Source organism: Sodiomyces alkalinus (genome assembly GCF_003711515.1).
Source record: "Sodiomyces alkalinus F11 unplaced genomic scaffold SODALscaffold_1, whole genome shotgun sequence".
NCBI lineage: Eukaryota > Fungi > Ascomycota > Sordariomycetes > Glomerellales > Plectosphaerellaceae > Sodiomyces > Sodiomyces alkalinus.
The window spans coordinates 7458668-7478821 of record NW_021167079.1 but is presented as its reverse complement, the minus strand read 5'-3'; the positions used below and the strand labels follow the sequence as shown (position 1 = coordinate 7478821).

Genomic DNA, 20154 nt, shown 5'->3' with positions numbered 1-20154 from the left:
ATTTAATGTAACCCGCCATCATGCCCACACCGCCCACCAGAGCCGGAGCCAACCTCGTCTCCCGCTCCGTAGCATCCTGCTTCCTCTTCAAGTTCCCCCCCTCCTCCAAACCCCTTGTCGCGCTCTTCCGACGCAGCGACAAAGTCAGCACCTACCGCCACTGCCTAGCGCCCATCTCCGGCAGCGTCGAAGCCACCGACGCGAACCCCACCGCCACCGTATGGCGCGAGCTCAACGAGGAGACCACCCTGACGCCCGCCCACATCGACCTCTTCCGCAAGGGGAAGCCCTACTCCTTCGCGGACGAGTCGGTCGGCCGCATATGGACCGTCCACCCTTTCGCGTTTCGCCTCAAGTCCGAGCAGGATGAGGCCCGGATCCAGCTCGATTGGGAGCATGAAGGGTGGGAGTGGCGCGACCCGTTCGAGGTGACCGATGAGGAAGGGTTCGGCGGGGTTCCGTTCCTCGCGAAGAGCTTGCGGAGGGTCTGGTTCGAGATGGAGCTGGGAGAGGAACGGGGGAGGATTCTGAGGGAGGGGCTGCTGGTCTTGCAGAAGGATCATGAGAGCGGGGCGAGACAGCTGGCCGGGAAGGCTCTCGATGTCTTCCGGCAGTTGGTATCTCTGGGCGAGGGCGAGGATGTTGGGACGTGGTGGTACAACGTGCGGTTCTCGGCCTGGCATCTCTGGAAGAACGGGCGGGAGAGCATGGGTGCCGCAATTCTGAGCGTGCTGGTCCGATCGCTTGCCATCATTGAGCAGGAGGTCCGGCCTTCTGCTGCCGCCGGCGCCATGTCGAAGGATACCCTGGAGAATGTGTCTCGACGCCTAGCCGAGTACGCAAACGAGCGGACGAAAACCATCGACGGCGTGTGGAGGACCTTTTCCTCGTTTCTCCAGCGTATGGGTCAAGGTGACAATTCCACATCCAACCCCATCCGCATCCTCACGCTTTCGTCTTCTTCGACGATTCTGGAATGTCTGCGCAGAGCCTCCGCCGAGGCGACGTGGAACCTCGACGTCCGGATCCTGGAATCCCGCCCGCGGTTCGAGGGCATCTCTATGGCTTCCAAACTCGCCAGCGGGGTCCGCGAAGTGCCATCATCCGACGAACGATCCCGGGCCGGAAGACCTCCTCTCCAGCTCACCCTCTATTCGGACGCCGCGGCCGCCGTGGCGGGCAGGGACGTCGACGTCGTGCTCCTGGGCGCAGACCTGATCGACGCCCAAGGCGCCGTGAGCAACAAGATGGGATCCCTCCCCGCCGTCCTGAGTGCGCGGCACGTTTCTCCCGCGGCCCGGGTGGTCGTGCTGGCCGAGCAGGAGAAGATCCTCCCGCTACCCGTGCCCGAGCAAGACGAGCAGAATGATTTTGGCGAGCTCATCAAGGCTTGGTCCAGCGAGGAGAGCCTTCGTCCTGCCGCAATGGCTCTCACGGCTGGTGATGGATCTGGGGAAGGCCCAGCACGGGGACAGGGACAGGGACAGGGACGGGCTGAGGTAGAGGTAGAGGTCAAGAATCCATACTTTGAGTGGGTGCCTCCAGATTTGATCGACTTGTATTTGTTTGAGGATGGAGAGAAGACTCCGGCCATGGTGGCGGCCCAGACGGAGAAGCTAAGTGAGCAGACGGACCGGCTTTTTGCTGAAGAGTAGGCAGGCGTATGGAATCAGTCAACACCTGGGTATTTTGAGATTGCATAATTAATTACAAGGTTGCATCTCGTCGCGTCAACTTTTTTGACTGCTATTAGGATGCGCCGCCTTCTAGATCCCTTTCCTTTTCCTTTTCCTTTTCCCGCAGTGCCGCCAGTGGGGACTGCAACCCTTCCTTGCCCACCTGCATCGCCCGTTCAATTTCCCTCTGTTCCTCTCGTAATCTCGCTCGCCCCATCTCGAGACTCCGCTGTTGTCGTTTCTTCTGCTCCGCCACATTCCTTTCGTGTTCTCTCAGCGCCCTTTCTCGCCGCTCCTTGGCTTCCCGTGCTTTCCGAGAGGCCTCGTCTTCTTCCTCACCGCCAGCACCACCACCACCGGCCCCATCAGGAGGAGGACCGAGGGTTCGTATGTACGTCTCGATCAACGGGTCCCTGACGGCGGCCGGGAGGGAAATGTACCGCATGTCCACGAGCAGCTGCGTCGGGAGCTGGTCGAGCCTAGTCTTGTTGTTCAGCAGCGACGGCGGCAAGGACTTCAAGAGCGCAGCCAGATCGGCCTTGAGCGTCGCCTGGGGCATCTTGAGGCGGTTGACGTGTTCGCGGTACCACTTCTCCCTATCCTTGTCCTTGAGGTGCGGGTCCGCGATGGCGGGTTCTTTCCGGTACCTCCGCTTGAACTCGGCCCAGAAGAGCTTGGGGGAGGCCTTCTCGTGGAGCAGGGCCATGTAGGCGAGGCGCGGGTCCTTCTTCTCCTCCTTGGCGCGCCGCTCTCTGATCTCCTTGATCTTGTCCTTGGACCAATCCTGCCAGACCTCCTTGCGCGCCTTCATGGTGTTGAGGACGGTGTAGCGCGGGTCGTCGATGATGCGGCCGTCCTCGATCAGCTTCTCCCAGGCGTTGTAAGGGTTGATGTTGAAGTCGTCCAGAAGGTCCCTGAACAAGGCCCGCGCGTCTTCCTCGGAGAACCGTACGCCCTCTGCGCCTTCGGGCCATTCGTCCCTGTTTCCGTCGTCGTATTCGCCTGGGTCTAGGCCGTACTGCTCGCCCATGGCTTGTAGTTGAAAGGCAATATCGGCCTCGCTAAACTCGACGGGTTCTTCGGTTCGTTGTCGTTTGGAGGGGTGCTCGTCATCGTTGTTGTCGTCCTCACGGGCCTCGTCGCCGTCCGCCTCGTCATCCGTCACCTCGACTTCTTCATACTCGGAACTGTCATCGGCTTGATCGCGGTCGGCTTCTTCTAGGCCCAGGCTCTGCAACCTGCTGCCCGATTCGGACGCTGCCGCAGCTGTATCTTCACCCTTCTCCTTCTCCTTCTCCTTGTTCTTGTCATTCTCCTTCTGATCTGGCCCTTCCGACATGGCCTTTTCCCGTAATCTCGCTTTATCCAATTCCAAGATGCCCGCCATGAGCTTCTCGGGTATTCGCCAGTAGCTAGTATTCTTCACCGGGTTGTACACGAACCGTCGGTCACACCTGGTGTAGACCAGAATCCAAGGCTCGCACCCCGGTATCGCAACCTTGGATCGCGGTTTATCCACGGGCTGCGGGCGAGGACGAGAATCGCCGCCACCGCGGCCTCCCCTATGGGATCCTTGCGCGGGTCGGTTCTGTGCGTTCAACTGGGCGAGATAGGCATTGGCGACACGCGGATCCGATAGGTTCGGCACGGCAGAGTACTGGTAGAAGCTTGCAGAGGCATCTTGTGGCGGGGTCGGGGCAGGAACGGGAAGGCCTGGTCTCGTGTAGGTCGACTGTTTCGATTCGGCGTGGTAATAGTATTTGTGGCCTGTGGGTGCCATATGTTCAGTCCATCCTGGGGGGAGTGGCGGCGGATTGGCAGCATTGGCCGAGCCTTTGTATGTCGACTTGAGCATCTCTTTCACTCTTGTCTGATATATCGGTGACCGGCCAGACTGGTGGGTTTGTCCAAGGTGTTGATGTTGATTCCACGAGGGTTGATCTGGACCTGAAGCTTCCCAATACGATGCAGAATGATGCGACTCGGCTTCAAAGTACCTAGGTACCAGGTTCGGAGAAACCTCGGCCGTGTCATAGGGTAAGGTAGAGATAAGAACAGTCAGACTGCGATAAGATACCATCCGCATAAGTCCAATTAAGGGAGCGGAACGACGAAGCTCTGATTCACCAGTCCAAGAGGGAGGTCATGGATAATTTGAGATCTGTGCTCTGGGTATTGATTTTAGTCCGTACATCGCGAGCCTTTACCTCGTGATGTCTCTTTCTGGCGAACCCGCAGAGTATTTGTCTACCTTTGCCACCTAAGGTCCAACGCTCCGCGTCACGTCACCCGTCACCCGTCGCCCGTCACCCGTCACGCACACCCAACCCATCTCGGATCTTGGAGCTTCAACCCGATATAAACAATGACGCCAAATAGGGGCAGCCCCAGCCGCGAGGCATCGGGTTTCTTGCCTGCTCTGGCCAGGTTCTGGAAAGTATGCGATGAGCCGGCCGTTTGAGCCTTTCGTGCCACCACCCACTGGTATTCGGAACGTCCTTGCCTGACAGCGCCCGCAGCGTTCTCATGCTCCTGATTATTTGGGATTTCTCGTGCTCCTGTTCGGATACATCTTGGTCAGTGAACGAACCGGTTTGATTCATGCAATCAATCAATCTTTCCCGCCTCGCACGACATTGTTGATGGTCAAGGTTGTAGATTATCCTCTTCGTGGAACCGTTCCACCGGATGTTTGTCATTGACGACCTACGGATTATGTATCCTCATGCCGAAGTCGAACGAGTCTCCGTCCGTACGTTTCTCGTCTCCTGCCGTTTTTTTGAACCTTTCATCCAAACCCTTGGTCGTCGAATCTCGGACGCCGATCGTCAGTCACGGTCGTCGGTCGTCGGTCGTTCACTTACCTCTCTCCGCAGTCATGAACTTCGTCTACGCCCTCTTCATCCCCCTGGGCATCATGATCGCCTACAACACCATGACAAAAGCCAGCCGCCACAAACACGAAGTCACCTACCTCTGCTTCGCCGTCGCCCTCGTCACTGCCTCCTTCCTCACCGACGTCATCAAGAACGCCGTGGGCCGGCCCCGCCCCGACCTCATCGCCCGCTGCATGCCCCAGGAAGACACCCCAGCCGGCGTCCTCGTCACCTCCGACGTCTGCACCGAGACCGAACACCACCGTCTCCACGACGGGTGGCGGTCCTTCCCTTCCGGCCATTCTTCCTTCGCCTTTGCGGGTCTCGGCTTCCTCAGCCTCTTCTTCGCCGGCCAGCTGCACGTCTTCCGCCACGAGGCGGGAGGGCGGGACCTCAGCCGTGCGCTCGTGTGTCTCGTGCCCTTGTTAGGGGCCGCCCTGATCGCCATTAGCCGCTGCGAGGATTACAGGCACGACGTGTACGACGTCTGCGTGGGCTCCCTGCTGGGCTACACCGTCGCGTATTGGAGCTATAGGCGCCACTGGCCGCGACTGACAGCTAGGGATTGCGACGAGCCTTACCCGTATCCTGGGTCCGACACGAAACCGAGCTGGACTCGACTAAGAGACGAGGAGGAAGGGGGGACGTCTCGTGGAAATGTACGCGCTCCGATGAACCGAATCCAACTAGAAGAACTCTGACAATTAAGGTCTAGATCCGGTGAAACGATTGCCTTCCTCTGTTGGAATACTCCAGATGCACCGAAGGTTGCATCTTTTGTCGTTGGATATGACGGCCAATTAGAATTATAGCCATGGTTGTGTTGTGGTTAGCCCCTAGGACATGGACCTGGGCCTTCACTGCACTTTATTGGAACAATATGCGAAATAAATGGCGGGCATGGCATCAGCCGTTCGTCGCATGTATTGATTGGTATTTGTATTTGTACACTGTCCCTAGCAGACTTCTAGTGTCCTTTAACTTCCTCTTCACGAAAATTCATCCATCAGGTGCGCCCGTCGCTTTTACTTGTCCTCCGTGGTCTCGTCCTTGGCAAGGTCATGCTCCTTCAGCAACTGCTTGATCTCGTCGGCGCTCCATAGCCGGTGGTAAATCTTGCCGTCGCTCGTCTGACCAACCGTGGCGAATTCAACTAGAAAGAACGACAAGTCAGTATGTTTGCGTATGTTGGCGAAACAAACCCGAACGTTTAGAAGGTCGGTCATGGGTCAACTTACGCTTCTCCGCATTGAGCTTGGTAGAGTCCATCGTCTTGCTAAGCACCTTGACGGCGAGACCACACGCATCCTTGAGATTGCAGTCCTCCTTGAAGTCCTGCTTCAACAAGCTCTCGGCGCTCGCCCGGTTGGCGCCCATGGCCGTTGCCTTCCACCCGCCGTAGTTGCCAGAGGGATTGCTCTGGTACAGCTGAAACTGCCGCTTGGGATCCCAGCCGGCGTAAATGAAGGAGACGCCGAACGGCCTGAGACCGCCGTGTTGTGTGTAGGACTGTTTCAGGTCGCACAGTCTCCGCACGAGCTGCTCGCAGGGGATGTCTTCGTTGTAGGTGAGGAGGTAGCGCTGGGCGGCCTGGCGTGCGTAGTTGATGAGGATGTTGGCATCGGCCGTCATGCCTGCTACGGCGCAAATCATGTTGCTTTGCGATGGGGCGAGGAGTCAGTATCCACCGATATTCTTTCTATACACGATCCGCTCGAAGATAGGGGCCCAAATAACGCACTCGTTGACAGTGTAGAGCTTCTCCGCTGACGTGTCTTGCTCCAACAACTTGGAGGTGACCTTCCTCTCGGCGGCGAGGACGATGCCATCTTGGGCTAGGATACCAATTGCTGTGCCCGCGTGGGAAATAGCCTCGAGAGCGTACTCGACTTGGTACAGACGTCCCTCAGGGGAGAAGATGGTTGTCTGCGCAGTGAAAGAACGTGGCGATGGTCAGTATGTGCATCAACTCGAGGCTTTCGGTAGCAGGGCCAACGAGGGGGTGAAGGGGTTTGTTTGGTTGATGGCTCACCCGTGAATCGTAGCGCCTGGACATGATGGAAGGTAGCTGACGGGGAAAGACGAAGTGTGGATGAAGAGTGAGTGTCTCGTAGTGTCCAGGTAAAAGGCGACCGCAGTTCAGCTCTGATGGATGAGAAAACTCGTTCTTTGATCGTATGCACAGAGGTGAGAAAGCTGTTTGAAGCTCGTACGGAGTAGCTCCAGGCAATCGATGCACGCGTATCCGCAGCTTGACTGAGGTTGAAGGGCAGGTAATGTAGCTAATAATGTACCTAAACCTTCTAGCGTCATCACGGTACCTAAATGGGGTCAGATATTGGAGCCCTGCGAAGTACTTCAACCTGGCTTTAAGTACTAGTACATCCTCCGACCTTACCAACGACTCAACACTGCCGAATCATGGCATCTGATGGTCTGTGCAGAACACCACACGTGACCAAGATGGATCTTACGTAACCCCGCTTCCGGATAGAGTAGAGTTTCAGTCGAACGTGGGTGTGACCTCCCACCTCCCACCCACAACAAACCTCCACTATAAACCTCCACTTCCCATCTCCCTGACGCAACGTGCTTTTCCTTTTCCTCCTCCATCTCATGCAACCTTTTGCGACCACAAAGTGCTTCGGATACATGGAGAATCTTGATCACGGCTAAAGCACGTGTCCGTCCCGCACAGCTCTCAAGAAGCAAACATAATCCAAACACATCGACCTATATCTACCTAGGTAGAGCTCTCCTGCTTCACGCGACTTTACTCGACACGCTACCTCTCTTCTCTTCTCTCTCTCTGTCTGCATCGTTGGTTATTGGGAAGGATCAATTCTTTTTCTTGCCATTTGGCGCAGGAAAAAAAATACAGCCACTCCATTGAAATCGTAGGCCATTGTAGAGCTATCAGAGGGCTATCAGAGGGCTATCAGAGAGCATAAAAATCGCTGCCGTCGAGTCGTATTTGTCGTGTCACCGTTTAAACGTCACAATGTCAGGTAAGTGCTTTGTCGCAAGGACACGCATGATGTTGGTTGGCCACCACACGGTCAACCACCGCGGCGTTTTAATCCTGAACTTCGTCCCCCGACCATGATGCTTACTTGCGATTTTCTCCACAGAACCAGAACCGCGCCGCTCCGTGCGAGCGACTAAGGGTCAGCACACGAAAGCATTCGACGACCAACCGCTCGAACCGCCCAAGAAACGAGGCCGCAAGAAGAAGCAGCGCGAACAGGAGCCCGAGGAGGTCATCCGCTGTGTCTGCGGCGCGACCGAACAGGACGGCGAGTCGGAGGAGCCGTGGATCGCCTGCGACAAGTGCGGCGCCTGGCAGCACAACGTGTGCATGGGCATGAGCGTATTTACCGAAGACCTTCCCAAGCACTACTACTGCGAAAAGTGCTCCCCGCAGGACCACAAGGAGCTCCTCGCCGCCATCGCCAGGGGCGAACACCCCTGGGAAGAGCGCCGGAAGAAGTACGAGGAGTCACTGGCCGAGAAGAAGAAGAAGAGGAAGAAGCCGGGCCGGCCGGCCAAGGTGTCGCATGAGACCAAGGACGACGCGTCGCAGAGTGGTAGTGTCAAGGGGGATGAGTCGCCTGCTCCGGAATCTAGCGGCAAGCAAAAGGAGAAACAGGTGAAGAAGGAGACGGGGAAGCCTGGCGCGACAGGAAAGCGCAAGTCACAGGATGACGCGGAGAGAGATGTCAAGGTAAGCAACCCAACTTTCCATCGACCTGTTCTTTTTTTTTTTTTTTTTTTTTCTTTCTTTTTTTTTTCTTTTTTTTTTTTTCTCTCTCTCTCTCTCTCTCTCTTTCTTACTGACACTTTCGCTCTCATAGGGTCCCGCGCAAAAGATCCGAAAGATATCAGACGTCGAACCCAGACGAGTCGACTATGCCCCTCCGTCCGATCTGCCCGCAAAGATTGCCGACATTCCCAACTCTGCGACACAGACCACGGCCCACGCTATCCAGAGATCCATCGCCGTAGGGTTCGCCGCTGCCATCAAGAACAAGCTGGTGACCCTTCCGAAGGATGTTTCGGCGGCAGAAAAGTCGGAGGAATGGGCCATACAGATCGAGCGAGCCGTCCGGGACACGCACCCCGATCCTAACCAGTACGCGGTGCGATGCAGGGCATTGGTGGCGAACCTCAAGACCAACGCCGAGCTCAGCGTCCGACTGTTCAAGTCGACACTCACGCCGCCTATGCTGGCCGTCATGACGACCGATCAGCTGGCGACGAAGGAGCAACAACGGCTCAATGCCGAGTTGCGAGCCAAGTCGGAGAAGCAGTCGATTCTGGTTACGGAAGAGGGACCCCGCGTGCGAAGGACGCATAAGGGCGAGGAACTCGTCGAGGACGAGGATGATAATAATCAGGTCGAGGAATCGGAATCGGGTCCGACAATTATCCGTCAGCCGAGTGGACGAGATGACGAGACGGATTCGGCCCGCTCGGCACAGCAGGGGCAGCAGCAGCAGCAGCAGCAGCAGCAGCATCAAGGGCAGCAACGGCAGACTTCGGTAGAAGTTCCTTCGCAGCAACGGCAGCCCCCCCTTCGTGTCGACACGCGTGGTGGCAGCGTCCAGCGGCAGCAGCAAAATTCGCCCAGACAACACACCGACTTTGATATCAACAAAGTCTTCTCCAGCGTCAAGTCCCCAGCGGCAGGCGGTGAGCGGCGCGCTTCAGCGCAAGTCGGCCGCGGCCACTCCGACGCCCCTACGGTCGACGCCGACGTGGACCGGCTCCTGCAAGACGACACCGACTCGCCGCCCTACTCCCCCACGGAAGAGACAGACCCAGACGTGGTCTGGAGAGGCAGCATGGCCATGAACACAATTGCCGATTTCCAGGCGACGGCTCGATGGGCGGCGGGCGCCAACCTCTCCAACACCATCCACCTACCGTGGTACAAGCTGATCCCGAAGCGCATGACGGTCGCCGGACGGATCGACGAGCAAAAAGCCATCGAGTACCTCTGTGGCCTGCGCTACGCCGATAACACCGACGTCGTCGTGGTCTCCCTGTCTCCCGCCTCCGAAGACGGGAGGCCCGACTTTCTCAGGCTCTTCGACTACTTCACCTCGAAGAAGCGGTACGCCGTGGTGGGGGACAAGGGCGTCGGCAACGTCAGGGACACGTACCTCGTGCCCGTGCCGGCGGGAGAGGGCGGGATGCCCGAGTTCCTGCTCAACTTCGCCGACAACCTGGTGCCGCACAAGCGCACGGAACCCATCCTGCTCGCCGTGTTCGTGTACCGCAACGCCACCCCGCTCGAAGCGCGACGGTCCGTCAGCACGCCGTCGTCGTCGGTGGCGAACACGCCGACCCCTACCAGCGCCGCCGCCGCCGCAGCATCAGCAGCAGCACCAGCAGGGTACGCTTCGCGCCATACGTCGGTGTCGGGCCCGGCTTTCTCGCCGACGGTGGCGCAGAGCCCGCATCAGCAGCAGCAACAACAACAACAACAACAACAATACTCGCCGGCCTCCTTTCCCCCGACACAGAACGGGCACCCGACACAAGGAGCCCATCAGGTCGTCCCGCCGAACCAACCACCCCACGGGTATGCGGCTAGGCCAACGGCAACACAGGACGAAGATTTCCAGAGACGGCGGGACCTGGGCGAGAACATCGCCCGCGAGGTCCTGGGCCCGTTCATCAATTGTCCGACGGTTCAGTTCCTGCTGCCGCAGGCGTACCAAATGACGCGGAGGGAGTGGGAGGTGTGTCGCAGCATCTACGAACGCGACCCGAGGGCGAGGGATGACTTGAAGCATCTCAGTAATCTCCTGCAGATGGAGGGGAATAACGCGTCGGCGACTTCGAATCCGCCGTCGGCATCGCCGCAACAAGCAGCAGCGCCGTCGACGTGAAATGGCCCGACCAGTCTTTGTTAACGAAATCAACTACATATTGGAATGCGAATGGGGAGGATAGGCGGCATGGGTCTTGGTAGGAGTTGGGGTGGTCAACTGTGGTAATTTCTGCCAGGGCTTCACTCTCACTGGGAACGTACGTTCCCTTGTAGGCGGTGCGGGGGCTTTTTCTATTAGGGGGGTTTTTTCTTCTTTTTTTTTCCTTCTTCTTTTCTTCTTCTCTTTTGTTTCTTATTATTATTGCTTGGGACTCATCCAGAGCTCGGCGATTCGCTCTTCAATAGCTTTTTTTATACCACCAACCCCGACGGGTCATGTAAATTTATGCCCGTTTAGCCACCGTCGTGGAACCAGGTCACACTGAAACATTGACAATTTGCCATGCTACCAAATGATGCCCCGAAATAAACATTCTCGTTGGTGATAATGACGATGCTGAGGTCCAATAAGCTGAGATCAATTCGGTTTGGCTCGAGAGACCCAGTCATCCCCTTTCTACATAATGCTTCGATCAAAAGTGTGGGTATCAACAAAGAAATAGACAAGAAAAAATTCCCATAAAAATCAAAGGCGAACTCCTCACTAACCCTCCTCGATGCCTACTAGTGGCTCGCACGACACAGCCCTCACGTAGGTCACCACAACTGATCTTCCAACCAAGCTTCAACCGCGGCAAACAGACGTTCAAGCCAAACATCCGTGTTCCTTCTCATCCGTAGACAGCCCGGGGCGTCGTCTTCCTAAGACAACAATGCGCCATCAACGGCGGCCCAGACGTCGGCCTCGTGGACGAGATGCTCCTCCTTCCGAGCCGCGGCTTCCTTGGCGGCGTAGTCCCTTAGGTCGGGGATGGCGGGTAATTCGAGGCTCCCCAGGCCCTCCAGCACCCTCTTCGCCTTGTCAACCTGGGCCCGGATGGCGGCTGTTTCGTTTCTCGTCCGGTCGAGGTGGGACTGCATGAGGGCGATGGCGGATTCGCGGGCTTGGTGAGGGCGGTATTCGTTGAGGACGTGGTGGAAGTTCATGAGGATAATTCGGAGGTCGTTTACCTTGGAGATGGCCTAGGAGGGGGGCCGTTAACATTATGATAAAAGGAAAAGAAAAAAGGAAATAAAAAAAAGAAGATGAGGAGGAAGAGGAGGAGGGTGACGTACGTCTTCGGGATCAATGCTCATGATGCCGAGGAGCTCTAGAAAGTTGAGCAATAGCGATTTGGCCATGCGCTTCAGTTCGAATGCACGGTCGAGATGCTTTCCGTCCTTTTCCCCATTGTGTGTGGCAGCGAGGCGCTGGATGTTCACTTCTTCGAGAGAGGGAAGCTTGTCGTCCAACTAAGAAATCGCCATGGGGTGGTTAATGCCGATTTAACAAAGAAATTAGGACCACGAAGCGAAAGCTGGACTCACGCTGTACTGCCCTCCAAAGACTCTCCATGTTCGTGAGGGAGGTTCAGCGGGCGGTTGGAGGTTGATGAGATGCTCGGGAACGTGTGGTAACCTGGCAGGCAATTCCCTTTCGGGGATGTTGTCCTTGGCGGCTCTCTCGCACCGTATCTGCTGCAAGCCGGCTACATTGTCGGGGGTGAAATCTTTCCAGAACGGAGGCGGGTCCGGGAAGGCCGAGGCGTGTGTCTTTTGCTGGCCGGCGGCGTCGTCGGCCATGTCGACAGGTGGGGGTAAGGGGTAAGCAGTTGAAGCGATATCGATTGGATTGCGAGGACCACTTGGTAGGTACGAAGAGCAGTCGGATGTTGTGACGGGGAGTAGAAGTAAGACCTGTGATTGATTCGGGTCGAGAGTGTGGTCGGTCTGGGGGGTTCGGCGAGGGGCAGTGACAGTCTACCGTCCACAGGGCGTAGGTGAAAGATTCGGCCACATTCCCCTGTGGGTGAATCCAGTTACGGGTTGACCGAATTGAGCACGGAGTGATTAAGCTGGAGCAAGTGCAGATGTTGGTGATGCAGATGTTGGTGAGAAGGCTTGGTGGTGGAGCTTGCCAGGTAGGTACGTAAGTTCGTAGCTCCGAATAGGTACGTACTGTGAGGTACCTTACCTATGGAGGGGATTCTCGGTGTGAATCGTTCACCGATACAACCCCACCAAATACCCTAATACGGACTAGCGTACTCCAAGCTACCCCGGCCCTTCCCACTTGGGAGCTGAGGCGGCTGACAGTGACCGTGGCTGACATCGACACCGCTCTCCTCCAGCTCCGTCATTCTTTTGTAGTCCACCTTCGTACATTGTCACCCTTCTTTCCCTGTCAGATACCGACCATTGTTTCTCTCTTCTGACCAAACTATCTAGACAATTGGTCCATTAATCTCTCTTCGCAGAATTCTTTTTACCTTGAATACCCTCGACTGTCCATCCTTCGCTCCCCATCCCGCAATGGCAGACGCGCGGGCGTTACTTCGCCAACAACGGGCCGCTCGTCGCATCGACCACCCTCACGCCGCCTATTCCGATTTGGGCAAGCTTCTCTGCGTCGTCTGTCACGAAAGCATGAAAACCGAGTCATTATGGGACAGCCATATCCGCAGCAGGGCGCACGTCGCCAAGCTCCAAGCGAAAGCGAAAGCGAAAGCCTCAGCCACAACTGCCAGCGCCGCCGTCTCCGAAACCTCTACCCTCCCAAACAATAAGCGAAAACATGACTGGGGCTCGGGGGAAGAGGAGGGACCTACGGACGAGGAAACGGCCCGCACGAAGCGCAGCAAGGGGGGTGATGTGACTGCCTCTGCCCACTCTTCCGCCGATGCCAGCAGCGGCTTCGCGGCCGAGACGGTCGGGAGCCAGGGCCAGGGCCAGGGCCGAAGGGAAGCCAGCAAAGACAAAGGCAAAGATTTACAGGAAACAGCCCGAACCCCCCCATCCTTGACCCGTAGGCTATCGACGACTCCAGGCCAAGGCGTCGAGTTACAAATCCCCTCACGCCCCGCCACTCCCCAACACCGAGACGGGACCTCATCCGCCACACCCATCACAACCCCCTCCGCCGCGCCGCCCAGACGCCCGAGCAACCTTGCCGTCTCCTCGTCCAAGGGCCCCGAGGCGGCGCAAGTCGACGAGGACGAGTGGGCGGCCTTCGAGGCCGACATCGCGACGACCAGCGTAGCGTATGACGAAGACGCCGCCGTGATTTCCGCGCCGCCCATGACGGCGGAAGAGCAGGCCGCGGCGGCCAAGTCGGAAGAGGAGGAACGGGAGAGGAGGAGGGTGGAGGCGGAGGAGGCCGTCGCGGACGAGAAGGAAGAAGCGGCGCGTGCTCTGGAGCTTGAGTTTGAGGAGATGGAGGAGCTGGAGGCCAGGGTGCGCAGGTTGAAGGAGCGACGCGAGGCGTTGAGGGCGAAGACAGCGGATGAGGTGGGTGTTGACAAGGTGGTTGTTGATGCCGGGAAAGAGAACCTGCGGGAAACTGCTGCCAATGGTGTTGGAAACGGAGAGGACGAAGAGGACGACGAAGAGGACGATGACTTTATGGGATTTCGGTTCAAAGCGTAGGCCGAGCGACTGGTGGTGGTGGAGCATTGGCGTTCATACGTGGGTATTCCAACTGGGGCAATTTTGGAACTGGGCCTTTGACCGGGCCATCAGCGCCATCTTGGGAGTCAACCATGTTATGTGTATATCTGTAAAAGTAACTACTTCATCGTTCCCGAAAGCATGTAGGGATGCTTGGGGGTTGGGCTTTGATCTCATTCTCCGAGCTTTCAAAAAAGAAAACCCCCTTTTTGAAGGGAAGAACATTCATTATATATTAAAAACTGACAGAATCTATCTAAATTGTTGGACATTGCATGTGTGTACAGTAAGTGACTGCACCTGAGGAGATTATAAAGGTGTGTAGGTTGAAGAAGAGAAAGGAAAGAAGTAGAAGGAAGAGAGAAGAAAAGTCACGGGAAGAAAGTCAGAATCAACCCTTCCCGTTCAAGGGTGGCTGTCACTTTCGTTCAGCGCGCCCATCGGGAACCGAAAATGCCCCTGCGCGGCGCCTTGGGCATCCGCTTGTCGTACGAATAGCCATAGCCATAGCCACTGCCGTCGAGGTAGCTATCCCGCTGGGTCGAGTACGCCGTCGGCTCGCTGGAGGTGCCATACCACACGGGCACGGTGGAGTTGCAAGGGACCGAAGAGGTGGTGGGGAGCTGAGAAGTGGAAGGCAGCTGAGAAGTGGAAGGAAGCTCAGAGGTGCAAGGGAGCTCAAAGGTGGAAGGAAGCTCGGAAGTTGAAGGGAGCTCCGAAGTGGATTCGACGACTGTCTCATACTCCGTCTCTTGCTCGGTCGAGGCACTGAGGGGCGTTGTGCTCTTCTTAGTCAACGTCGTGGGGCTGAGGGCCGATGGGGAGGGAAAGACAGTAATGTACTCCGTCACGGTATCTGACTGAGTGGTGCTGGTGGTGGTCTTGGCGGAGGTCTTGCTGGACTCGTACTTGGTGGAGTTGGTGCACTTCTTGTGGCCGGGCTGCTCCTCGGAATAGGAGGGATGGGAGGGCCCATAGGAATGATGTTCCTCATCGCTGCCTCCGTAGTACGAGTCGTCCTCGTCACCACCACCTTGGTACGTCTCATCACAGCCAGCATAATCGTCTTCCGGCCCATACTCCTCAAAGTCGGAATCGCCGTATCCATTATCCTCAGGGTTCGCTGGAGCTTGCGTCTCGTAGACGTATTGTGTACGGGTGGTTGTCACAACTCTGCGGATAGTCTCCGAACCGTAGGTGGCGTTGGAAGGATGTGTATGTGAATACAGGAATGACTCGGTTTCCTCAGACTCTCCGACGGAAGAGTAGGTGGTTATATTTTGGCCTCCGTACTTGATGGTCCTGGTCACCGTGACGGGAGCCTCGTCGGTGTGCTCCACGTAAGTGTGCTCGATAGTCTCAGTGGTGGGTTTCAGAATGGTCTTAGTTTCAGTGATGGGCGCCTCGTAAGTGTACTCGACGGTCTCCGGATTGGGCTTCCAGATGGTCTCCGTCACGATACCGGGGCCCTCGTGAGTGTACTCGACCTCAACGGTCTCTGTCTCGGGCTTCCGCATTGTTTTCACCACAGTCACTGTCAGAGCAGGTTCGGTGACAGTGATGGATTCCGTGACGGTCTCCCTCAGCGTGGAGGCAGGGGCATGGACAGTTTCCGTTTCGCCCGTGCATGAAGGGACGGGCGGACGCGAATCGTTCGGATAACCCCGTGCCCTCCATCTCTCCAGGCGGGCTTCGGAGAGGGTTCCGAGCGATAGGAGCAGAACAGAAGCCCAGTGCATGGTGATATCAAAGAGAATATGAAATCGTAATGTAATGACGGGGATGGAAGTGTGAGATGAGGAGCCAGATGGGATTGCTGAGCTGCCTTGGAAGGTGGATGGTGAGTTGGAGTGAGATGGAAACTGACAAGAAAAGAGCAGCGAAGAACGACTACTTATAAGACCTTTTGATCTTGTAAGTCCCGAGGCCTGAAAAAAAATTCCCGCCTCATGTCCCTCCTGGTCTGGAAGGGGAAGCTTTGAAGTCAGGGATATCTCTAAAGCATGTTGGTTTCCAATACTAGACATCAGATCAGCGCAATGAGCGCATGAAGGTCCCGCCCGACATCTCCTTCAGAGAATCGGGATCTCGGCTCGGGTTCTATGCGTACATCCTATCGCACGCCCTTGAAATCAGAATGAAGCTGCAACGGGCTTGGGATTCATGGCGGTGACTTGGACAATAAGGAGACGTTTCAGAAAGGGACCAGCTCGACAGTCGACTATAAGGACAGTGCAACAGACCCCTCTCAAAGGTTTTCAAGGTCTCATCAAAATCAGAAAACAGTGGGTTGCGCCGGGAGGACACGTCCTAGCTAGGGAGTCGAAAGGGAGGAAGAGAGAGCGACCCGGACGCTGTTTTGGTGCTGTCATCCTGACCTAGTGCTCGAGACATTAGTAGTATCACGTAAAGATGATCCAGAAACCACTAATCCTCGAATGAATTCGGTGTCAAGGGTATGTCAGGAGATATATATTGATCCCTGAGAAGGGATGAGGCGTAGGTTGGTTGGTGAAGAGGTTAGAAGGGACGAGGACGTTGAACGGACGGAGGACGGATACGTACCCTCACCCATGATGAAGCATTGGCCAACTGACCACGTAAGCGGACGTTCGAACCATCACATCACGTGAAAGCATGTCTGACTTCATTACACCTATGGAGGATGGAATATATTATTTATCCGGTCCGCATGTTCACCGCCTTCCCAATGCAGCATCGTTAAATTCGTATTCCCCAATTCCCCCCCAACGAGAAGGACGCGACCATCGACGTCAGAAGCTCGTTTGGTAACAGTTGTCGCCCTCCATATGACAATTCACTTGGCCACCAAACGCGGCATCCGGCCACTTCCTTAGAATTGCCGTCATCGTAGTAGCGGCTTCGCTACGTCGCGCATCATGGGAGTCTGTTCTTCTTGCCTAGGGAGAGGAAATCCGAAGGACGCTTTCGACGAGGTGTGTCCTGAGTCCTCTGGCGCTGCTGCTTGTTCAACTGCCCACTGACACTCAGTTCTCTCTCTCTCTCTCTACAGGATGAAGAGTCGCGACTCCTCGATGATCCGAACGGCATACACTACAACAGTTTTGGCGAGCCCGGGATAAACGGCCAGGATAATAACCCTGTTGAGGTTCAGCGCGAGAACGAGGCTCTGCAGAGGGTCGTGGCCAAAACCTCCGAGTATGTCCTTGTGCTAAGACGTTTCCTTTTCTTCAATCATGTACTACTTTGTCCTTGAACATCTGACAGTACCCGGGAAATTGCGCCGCTAACAATCCGTTTCAAGCAACATGGTCGACATCTTCGAGATCGCCCCGCAGCATCAACCGGCACGACCAAACCCCGGCCCTTTCGCCTACGCCGGACAGGAAGCGCGCATCGTCCGCTATCAGCACCTGCTGTCCCGCCTAGCCTCAAAACACGACGATCTGGGCCGGGGCATCTCAGTCCAAGGTCAAGGCCCGCCGGGCATCCAGGTCGACTGGTTTCCCGAAGAGGAGGCAGTTGAGGTGCAGCAGGGGAAGGCCCCGTCTGTCAAATCCGATTCAGACGAGCCTCTTGTTGGCACCTTTGCGGATGCCGCTGCGGCAATGTCGTGAGATCGGACCATCAGGGATATCACATCGTCGGCAAGGTAGAGGTTGCTTGAGCCTTTCTTTCTTTACCTTTGACTGCGGGCTGCCATGTGGCCTCCGCGTTTTCCTCCACCCCCTGGCACGGCCCGATCCCCTTACCATGTACGGATACGACTATGAGGGTCCTGGGATCTACCCACGTACATACATACAACGTACAGGTCCCGTCATTTTTCCCTTTTCTTTTTCTTTTTCTCCTTACCCCCTTACCAGCTCCTCGGCACCATGGGACGGCCCGCGCTGTGGTAACCCATTTCAGATCCCCCCTCCCTCCCCCCTCTTTACCGGCATGCAGGATGCGCAAATCCTGCTTTCCCTTTTTCGACTCTTTGTCTAAATCTAAATATTTCTCCCCCTATATTCGGCGCAATGACATTATGAGGAAACGGTGGATATGGGCTAGCAGTCAGACCCCTGAAACATGATTTTCGGTTTAATCAGATTACTGGTACCCTTTTCCCATCTCCTATTGACTGACTTCTTGTGTGCATTGATCATTGATCGACCCTCCAATCGTGCCCCTAGCAGTCCATTGAGCGGTGTCCACGTGCCGTGCGCTTTGAATCTATGAGGCGTCATGTGGGGACCATGAGCATGGATCTCGACCGAGGAGACCCGCTGTGCTGCATATCTCCATCTCTTTTTCCTGTTTATTATCTTTTATTATTATTTCGTGTGTAGTTTTTCTCCCTTTTTTCTTCTCCCTTTTTTCTTCTCCCTTTTTTCTTCTTCCTTTTTTCTTCTTCCTTTTTCCCCCCTCTTTCTTTTTTCTTCTTCTTTCGTTTTCCGAGTCTGACTCCTTCTTTGCCGTTTCTTCATTGCCAATGGTTTGCCCTGGGCCTCCGCCAGCCGGAAGCTCCCGGGGTGACCGGACCGGCGCAATCTCCCTCATCCCATCCTCGTCTCATCACCCGTCAGCCGCAGAAATTATTCGGGAGTCTGTGCGGCTTCCCGTGATTCGATCGACATGCCAGGGTTTTGGCGAATTGTGGTCCCTACGAGGAGGCAGAAGGCAGAAGACAAGAGGGCATCCTTGCTGACGTTGCAGGCCGCGAGATGACAAGCGAGGGTGCGAGACCTATTATGTCACATATCGGATATAGCAGGATGGCTTAGACGTCTTGGAGGGGTATGAGGCGGGGGCGGGACGGAAAACCGCGCGACCAAATGTATTATGTGTGTGCGTGGGCGTGTGTGTGCGCATGTGTGTGCCCTGCAGAAACCTGGCGGATGCTACCCGGGGAGCCTGGGTCCCTCAAGCCCTTGTTCTCGCCCCCCTCAATTTCAATGTTCATCTCTGGGCTGCTATTACATAGTTCTTCGAAGTAGGGCTTAACTAGTTCCTCTTACCATGACTCCACGAACACTCCCCGTCTCGGTTTTCCCCCATGCCCCTTGACCAGCCAGGACTTGGGATTATTCGTTGTCAAAATGTTCACATCATCCACATGGTCGACGGTCAACCTTATGCTCTCTCATCTAGGAATACGTGACCCGTACGCTAAGCCGAGACGCATCGTACAAGTGCTTCCGCCGCTGCACTTGAGCTCACAGGGCGCTTGCCACCGACATCTCAGCCCATGTCATCGTCTTTTTCTCGGAGGTTTCCCTTAATGTAGCGCCGAGGCTTCTTCCAGTGGGAATGTCTGCAGGCTGCTTTCCCGTGATTCCGGCTTGCCCTGTTGAGCAGCCCCCCCCCATACCCCTACCGCATGGAGGATTATGAATCATCATGTTATGGCATGGCATTCGTGCGAGTCTTGGTATTCGTTGCAGACAGTTGCAGGGAATGTGGAAGCCTGGAAGGAACATGCATAGCGATCCCATACCTAGTGTCGATACAGCTACAGCTACAGGGAGTCAGGGACTTGCTTTTATCTACCGCCACCCCCTGGGCCCCCCTGAACCCTGATCCATCATCCAGTGATCCATCCTCGTCCTCCTCTCTCCGGCTTCGCAGTGGTTTCATCACCCCCATTCACTTGGATGGAGCCTGTGTGCCGAAAATGCCATGCATGCTAGACTCAAGCGATGCTGTCGAATACCAAATGGAATATTCCTCCGGGTATGCCAAAATTAGCGTACACAAAAAGCCCTCGTCCTCAATAACATTAATAAAGACTGCCTCTCCGCCCTTTTCCTCTTTTTTTCTTCTTTTCTCTTCTCCTTTTCCCTTCCAAAGTTTCAAGGACCGTACCGTTCCCCGACAACAGTATCTTTGCAGAGACGCAATAACTTTGAGGGTCCCCTACCAGCAGAGTCGACAGCTTTCATGACCCATTAGTTAGCGGCCGACCTGCTGGAGACCCCCATGGGCCATGCCCCTTCCCGCTGAAAATTACCATGAGACCGGTGAGGCTTCAGCGGCCTCTGTTGTTTTCTTCGGGCGTTTCCCCCCTTGTCTAGTCTTGACTGCCCTTCCTTCCCTCTCCGTTTATCTCAAGAGAAGAGAGACGAGCTTATTTTTCCTATTTTTCTTTTCTGGATGAGTTAGCTTTTGACAAGCTCCCAACTTCCATATTCCCCTGCAGGCCCTGCCTCCC

At 55.9% G+C, this 20154-nt stretch overlaps 11 protein-coding genes across 11 annotated transcripts; 6 read left to right on the top strand and 5 right to left on the bottom strand.

Annotated features, from left to right (window-relative positions):
• Window positions 1–20: 20 nt before the first annotated feature.
• Window positions 21–1655, top strand: SODALDRAFT_267646 (translation initiation factor eIF-2B subunit family protein; the record flags this gene model as incomplete). The annotated part of the gene is made up of 2 exons (XM_028607564.1): window positions 21–1413; window positions 1504–1655. 2 exons carry the CDS (start codon window positions 21–23, stop codon window positions 1653–1655), a joined length of 1545 nt encoding a protein of 514 aa, XP_028471625.1.
• Window positions 1624–3603, bottom strand: SODALDRAFT_328029 (hypothetical protein). The gene has a single exon (XM_028610584.1). The coding sequence runs from the start codon at window positions 3454–3456 to the stop codon at window positions 1750–1752; it is 1707 nt and encodes a 568-aa protein (XP_028471624.1). The 5' UTR covers window positions 3457–3603; the 3' UTR covers window positions 1624–1749.
• Window positions 3604–3781: 178 nt separating this feature from the next.
• On the top strand, window positions 3782–5575 carry SODALDRAFT_328026 (PAP2 superfamily protein). Its single transcript, XM_028610583.1, has 5 exons — window positions 3782–4113; window positions 4196–4252; window positions 4335–4428; window positions 4553–5211; window positions 5268–5575. The coding sequence occupies exons 1-5, from the start codon at window positions 4042–4044 to the stop codon at window positions 5274–5276; spliced, it is 891 nt and encodes a 296-aa protein (XP_028471623.1). The 5' UTR covers window positions 3782–4041; the 3' UTR covers window positions 5277–5575.
• Window positions 5442–6776, bottom strand: SODALDRAFT_328024 (proteasome subunit alpha type-4). Its single transcript, XM_028610582.1, has 4 exons — window positions 6585–6776; window positions 6294–6478; window positions 5791–6209; window positions 5442–5705 (listed from the first exon to the last, which is right to left on the bottom strand). The coding sequence occupies exons 1-4, from the start codon at window positions 6606–6608 to the stop codon at window positions 5578–5580; spliced, it is 756 nt and encodes a 251-aa protein (XP_028471622.1). The 5' UTR covers window positions 6609–6776; the 3' UTR covers window positions 5442–5577.
• A 319-nt stretch (window positions 6777–7095) lies between these two features.
• SODALDRAFT_306082 (SPOC-domain-containing protein) lies at window positions 7096–10449 on the top strand (the record flags this gene model as incomplete). Its single annotated transcript, XM_028609032.1, has 4 exons — window positions 7096–7560; window positions 7684–8276; window positions 8407–9099; window positions 9169–10449. Exons 1-4 carry the CDS (start codon window positions 7554–7556, stop codon window positions 10447–10449), a joined length of 2574 nt encoding a protein of 857 aa, XP_028471621.1. The 5' UTR covers window positions 7096–7553.
• A 617-nt stretch (window positions 10450–11066) lies between these two features.
• On the bottom strand, window positions 11067–12231 carry SODALDRAFT_48133 (mediator of RNA polymerase II transcription subunit 7). Its single transcript, XM_028615404.1, has 3 exons — window positions 11859–12231; window positions 11607–11783; window positions 11067–11513 (listed from the first exon to the last, which is right to left on the bottom strand). Exons 1-3 carry the CDS (start codon window positions 12111–12113, stop codon window positions 11193–11195), a joined length of 753 nt encoding a protein of 250 aa, XP_028471620.1. The 5' UTR covers window positions 12114–12231; the 3' UTR covers window positions 11067–11192.
• A 425-nt stretch (window positions 12232–12656) lies between these two features.
• On the top strand, window positions 12657–14195 carry SODALDRAFT_328021 (hypothetical protein). Its single transcript, XM_028610581.1, has one exon. It carries the CDS (start codon window positions 12843–12845, stop codon window positions 13953–13955), a length of 1113 nt encoding a protein of 370 aa, XP_028471619.1. The 5' UTR covers window positions 12657–12842; the 3' UTR covers window positions 13956–14195.
• A 44-nt stretch (window positions 14196–14239) lies between these two features.
• On the bottom strand, window positions 14240–16484 carry SODALDRAFT_375936 (hypothetical protein). The gene has a single exon (XM_028614777.1). The coding sequence runs from the start codon at window positions 16001–16003 to the stop codon at window positions 14405–14407; it is 1599 nt and encodes a 532-aa protein (XP_028471618.1). The 5' UTR covers window positions 16004–16484; the 3' UTR covers window positions 14240–14404.
• Window positions 16485–16876: 392 nt separating this feature from the next.
• SODALDRAFT_269421 (hypothetical protein) lies at window positions 16877–17575 on the top strand (the record flags this gene model as incomplete). Its single annotated transcript, XM_028607654.1, has 3 exons — window positions 16877–16933; window positions 17011–17156; window positions 17263–17575. The coding sequence occupies 3 exons, from the start codon at window positions 16877–16879 to the stop codon at window positions 17573–17575; spliced, it is 516 nt and encodes a 171-aa protein (XP_028471617.1).
• Window positions 17576–18071: 496 nt separating this feature from the next.
• On the bottom strand, window positions 18072–18621 carry SODALDRAFT_328019 (hypothetical protein). The gene has a single exon (XM_028610580.1). It carries the CDS (start codon window positions 18501–18503, stop codon window positions 18177–18179), a length of 327 nt encoding a protein of 108 aa, XP_028471616.1. The 5' UTR covers window positions 18504–18621; the 3' UTR covers window positions 18072–18176.
• Window positions 18622–19132: 511 nt separating this feature from the next.
• On the top strand, window positions 19133–20056 carry SODALDRAFT_48042 (hypothetical protein). The gene has a single exon (XM_028615403.1). It carries the CDS (start codon window positions 19324–19326, stop codon window positions 19885–19887), a length of 564 nt encoding a protein of 187 aa, XP_028471615.1. The 5' UTR covers window positions 19133–19323; the 3' UTR covers window positions 19888–20056.
• The last annotated feature ends 98 nt before the right edge of the window (window positions 20057–20154 follow it).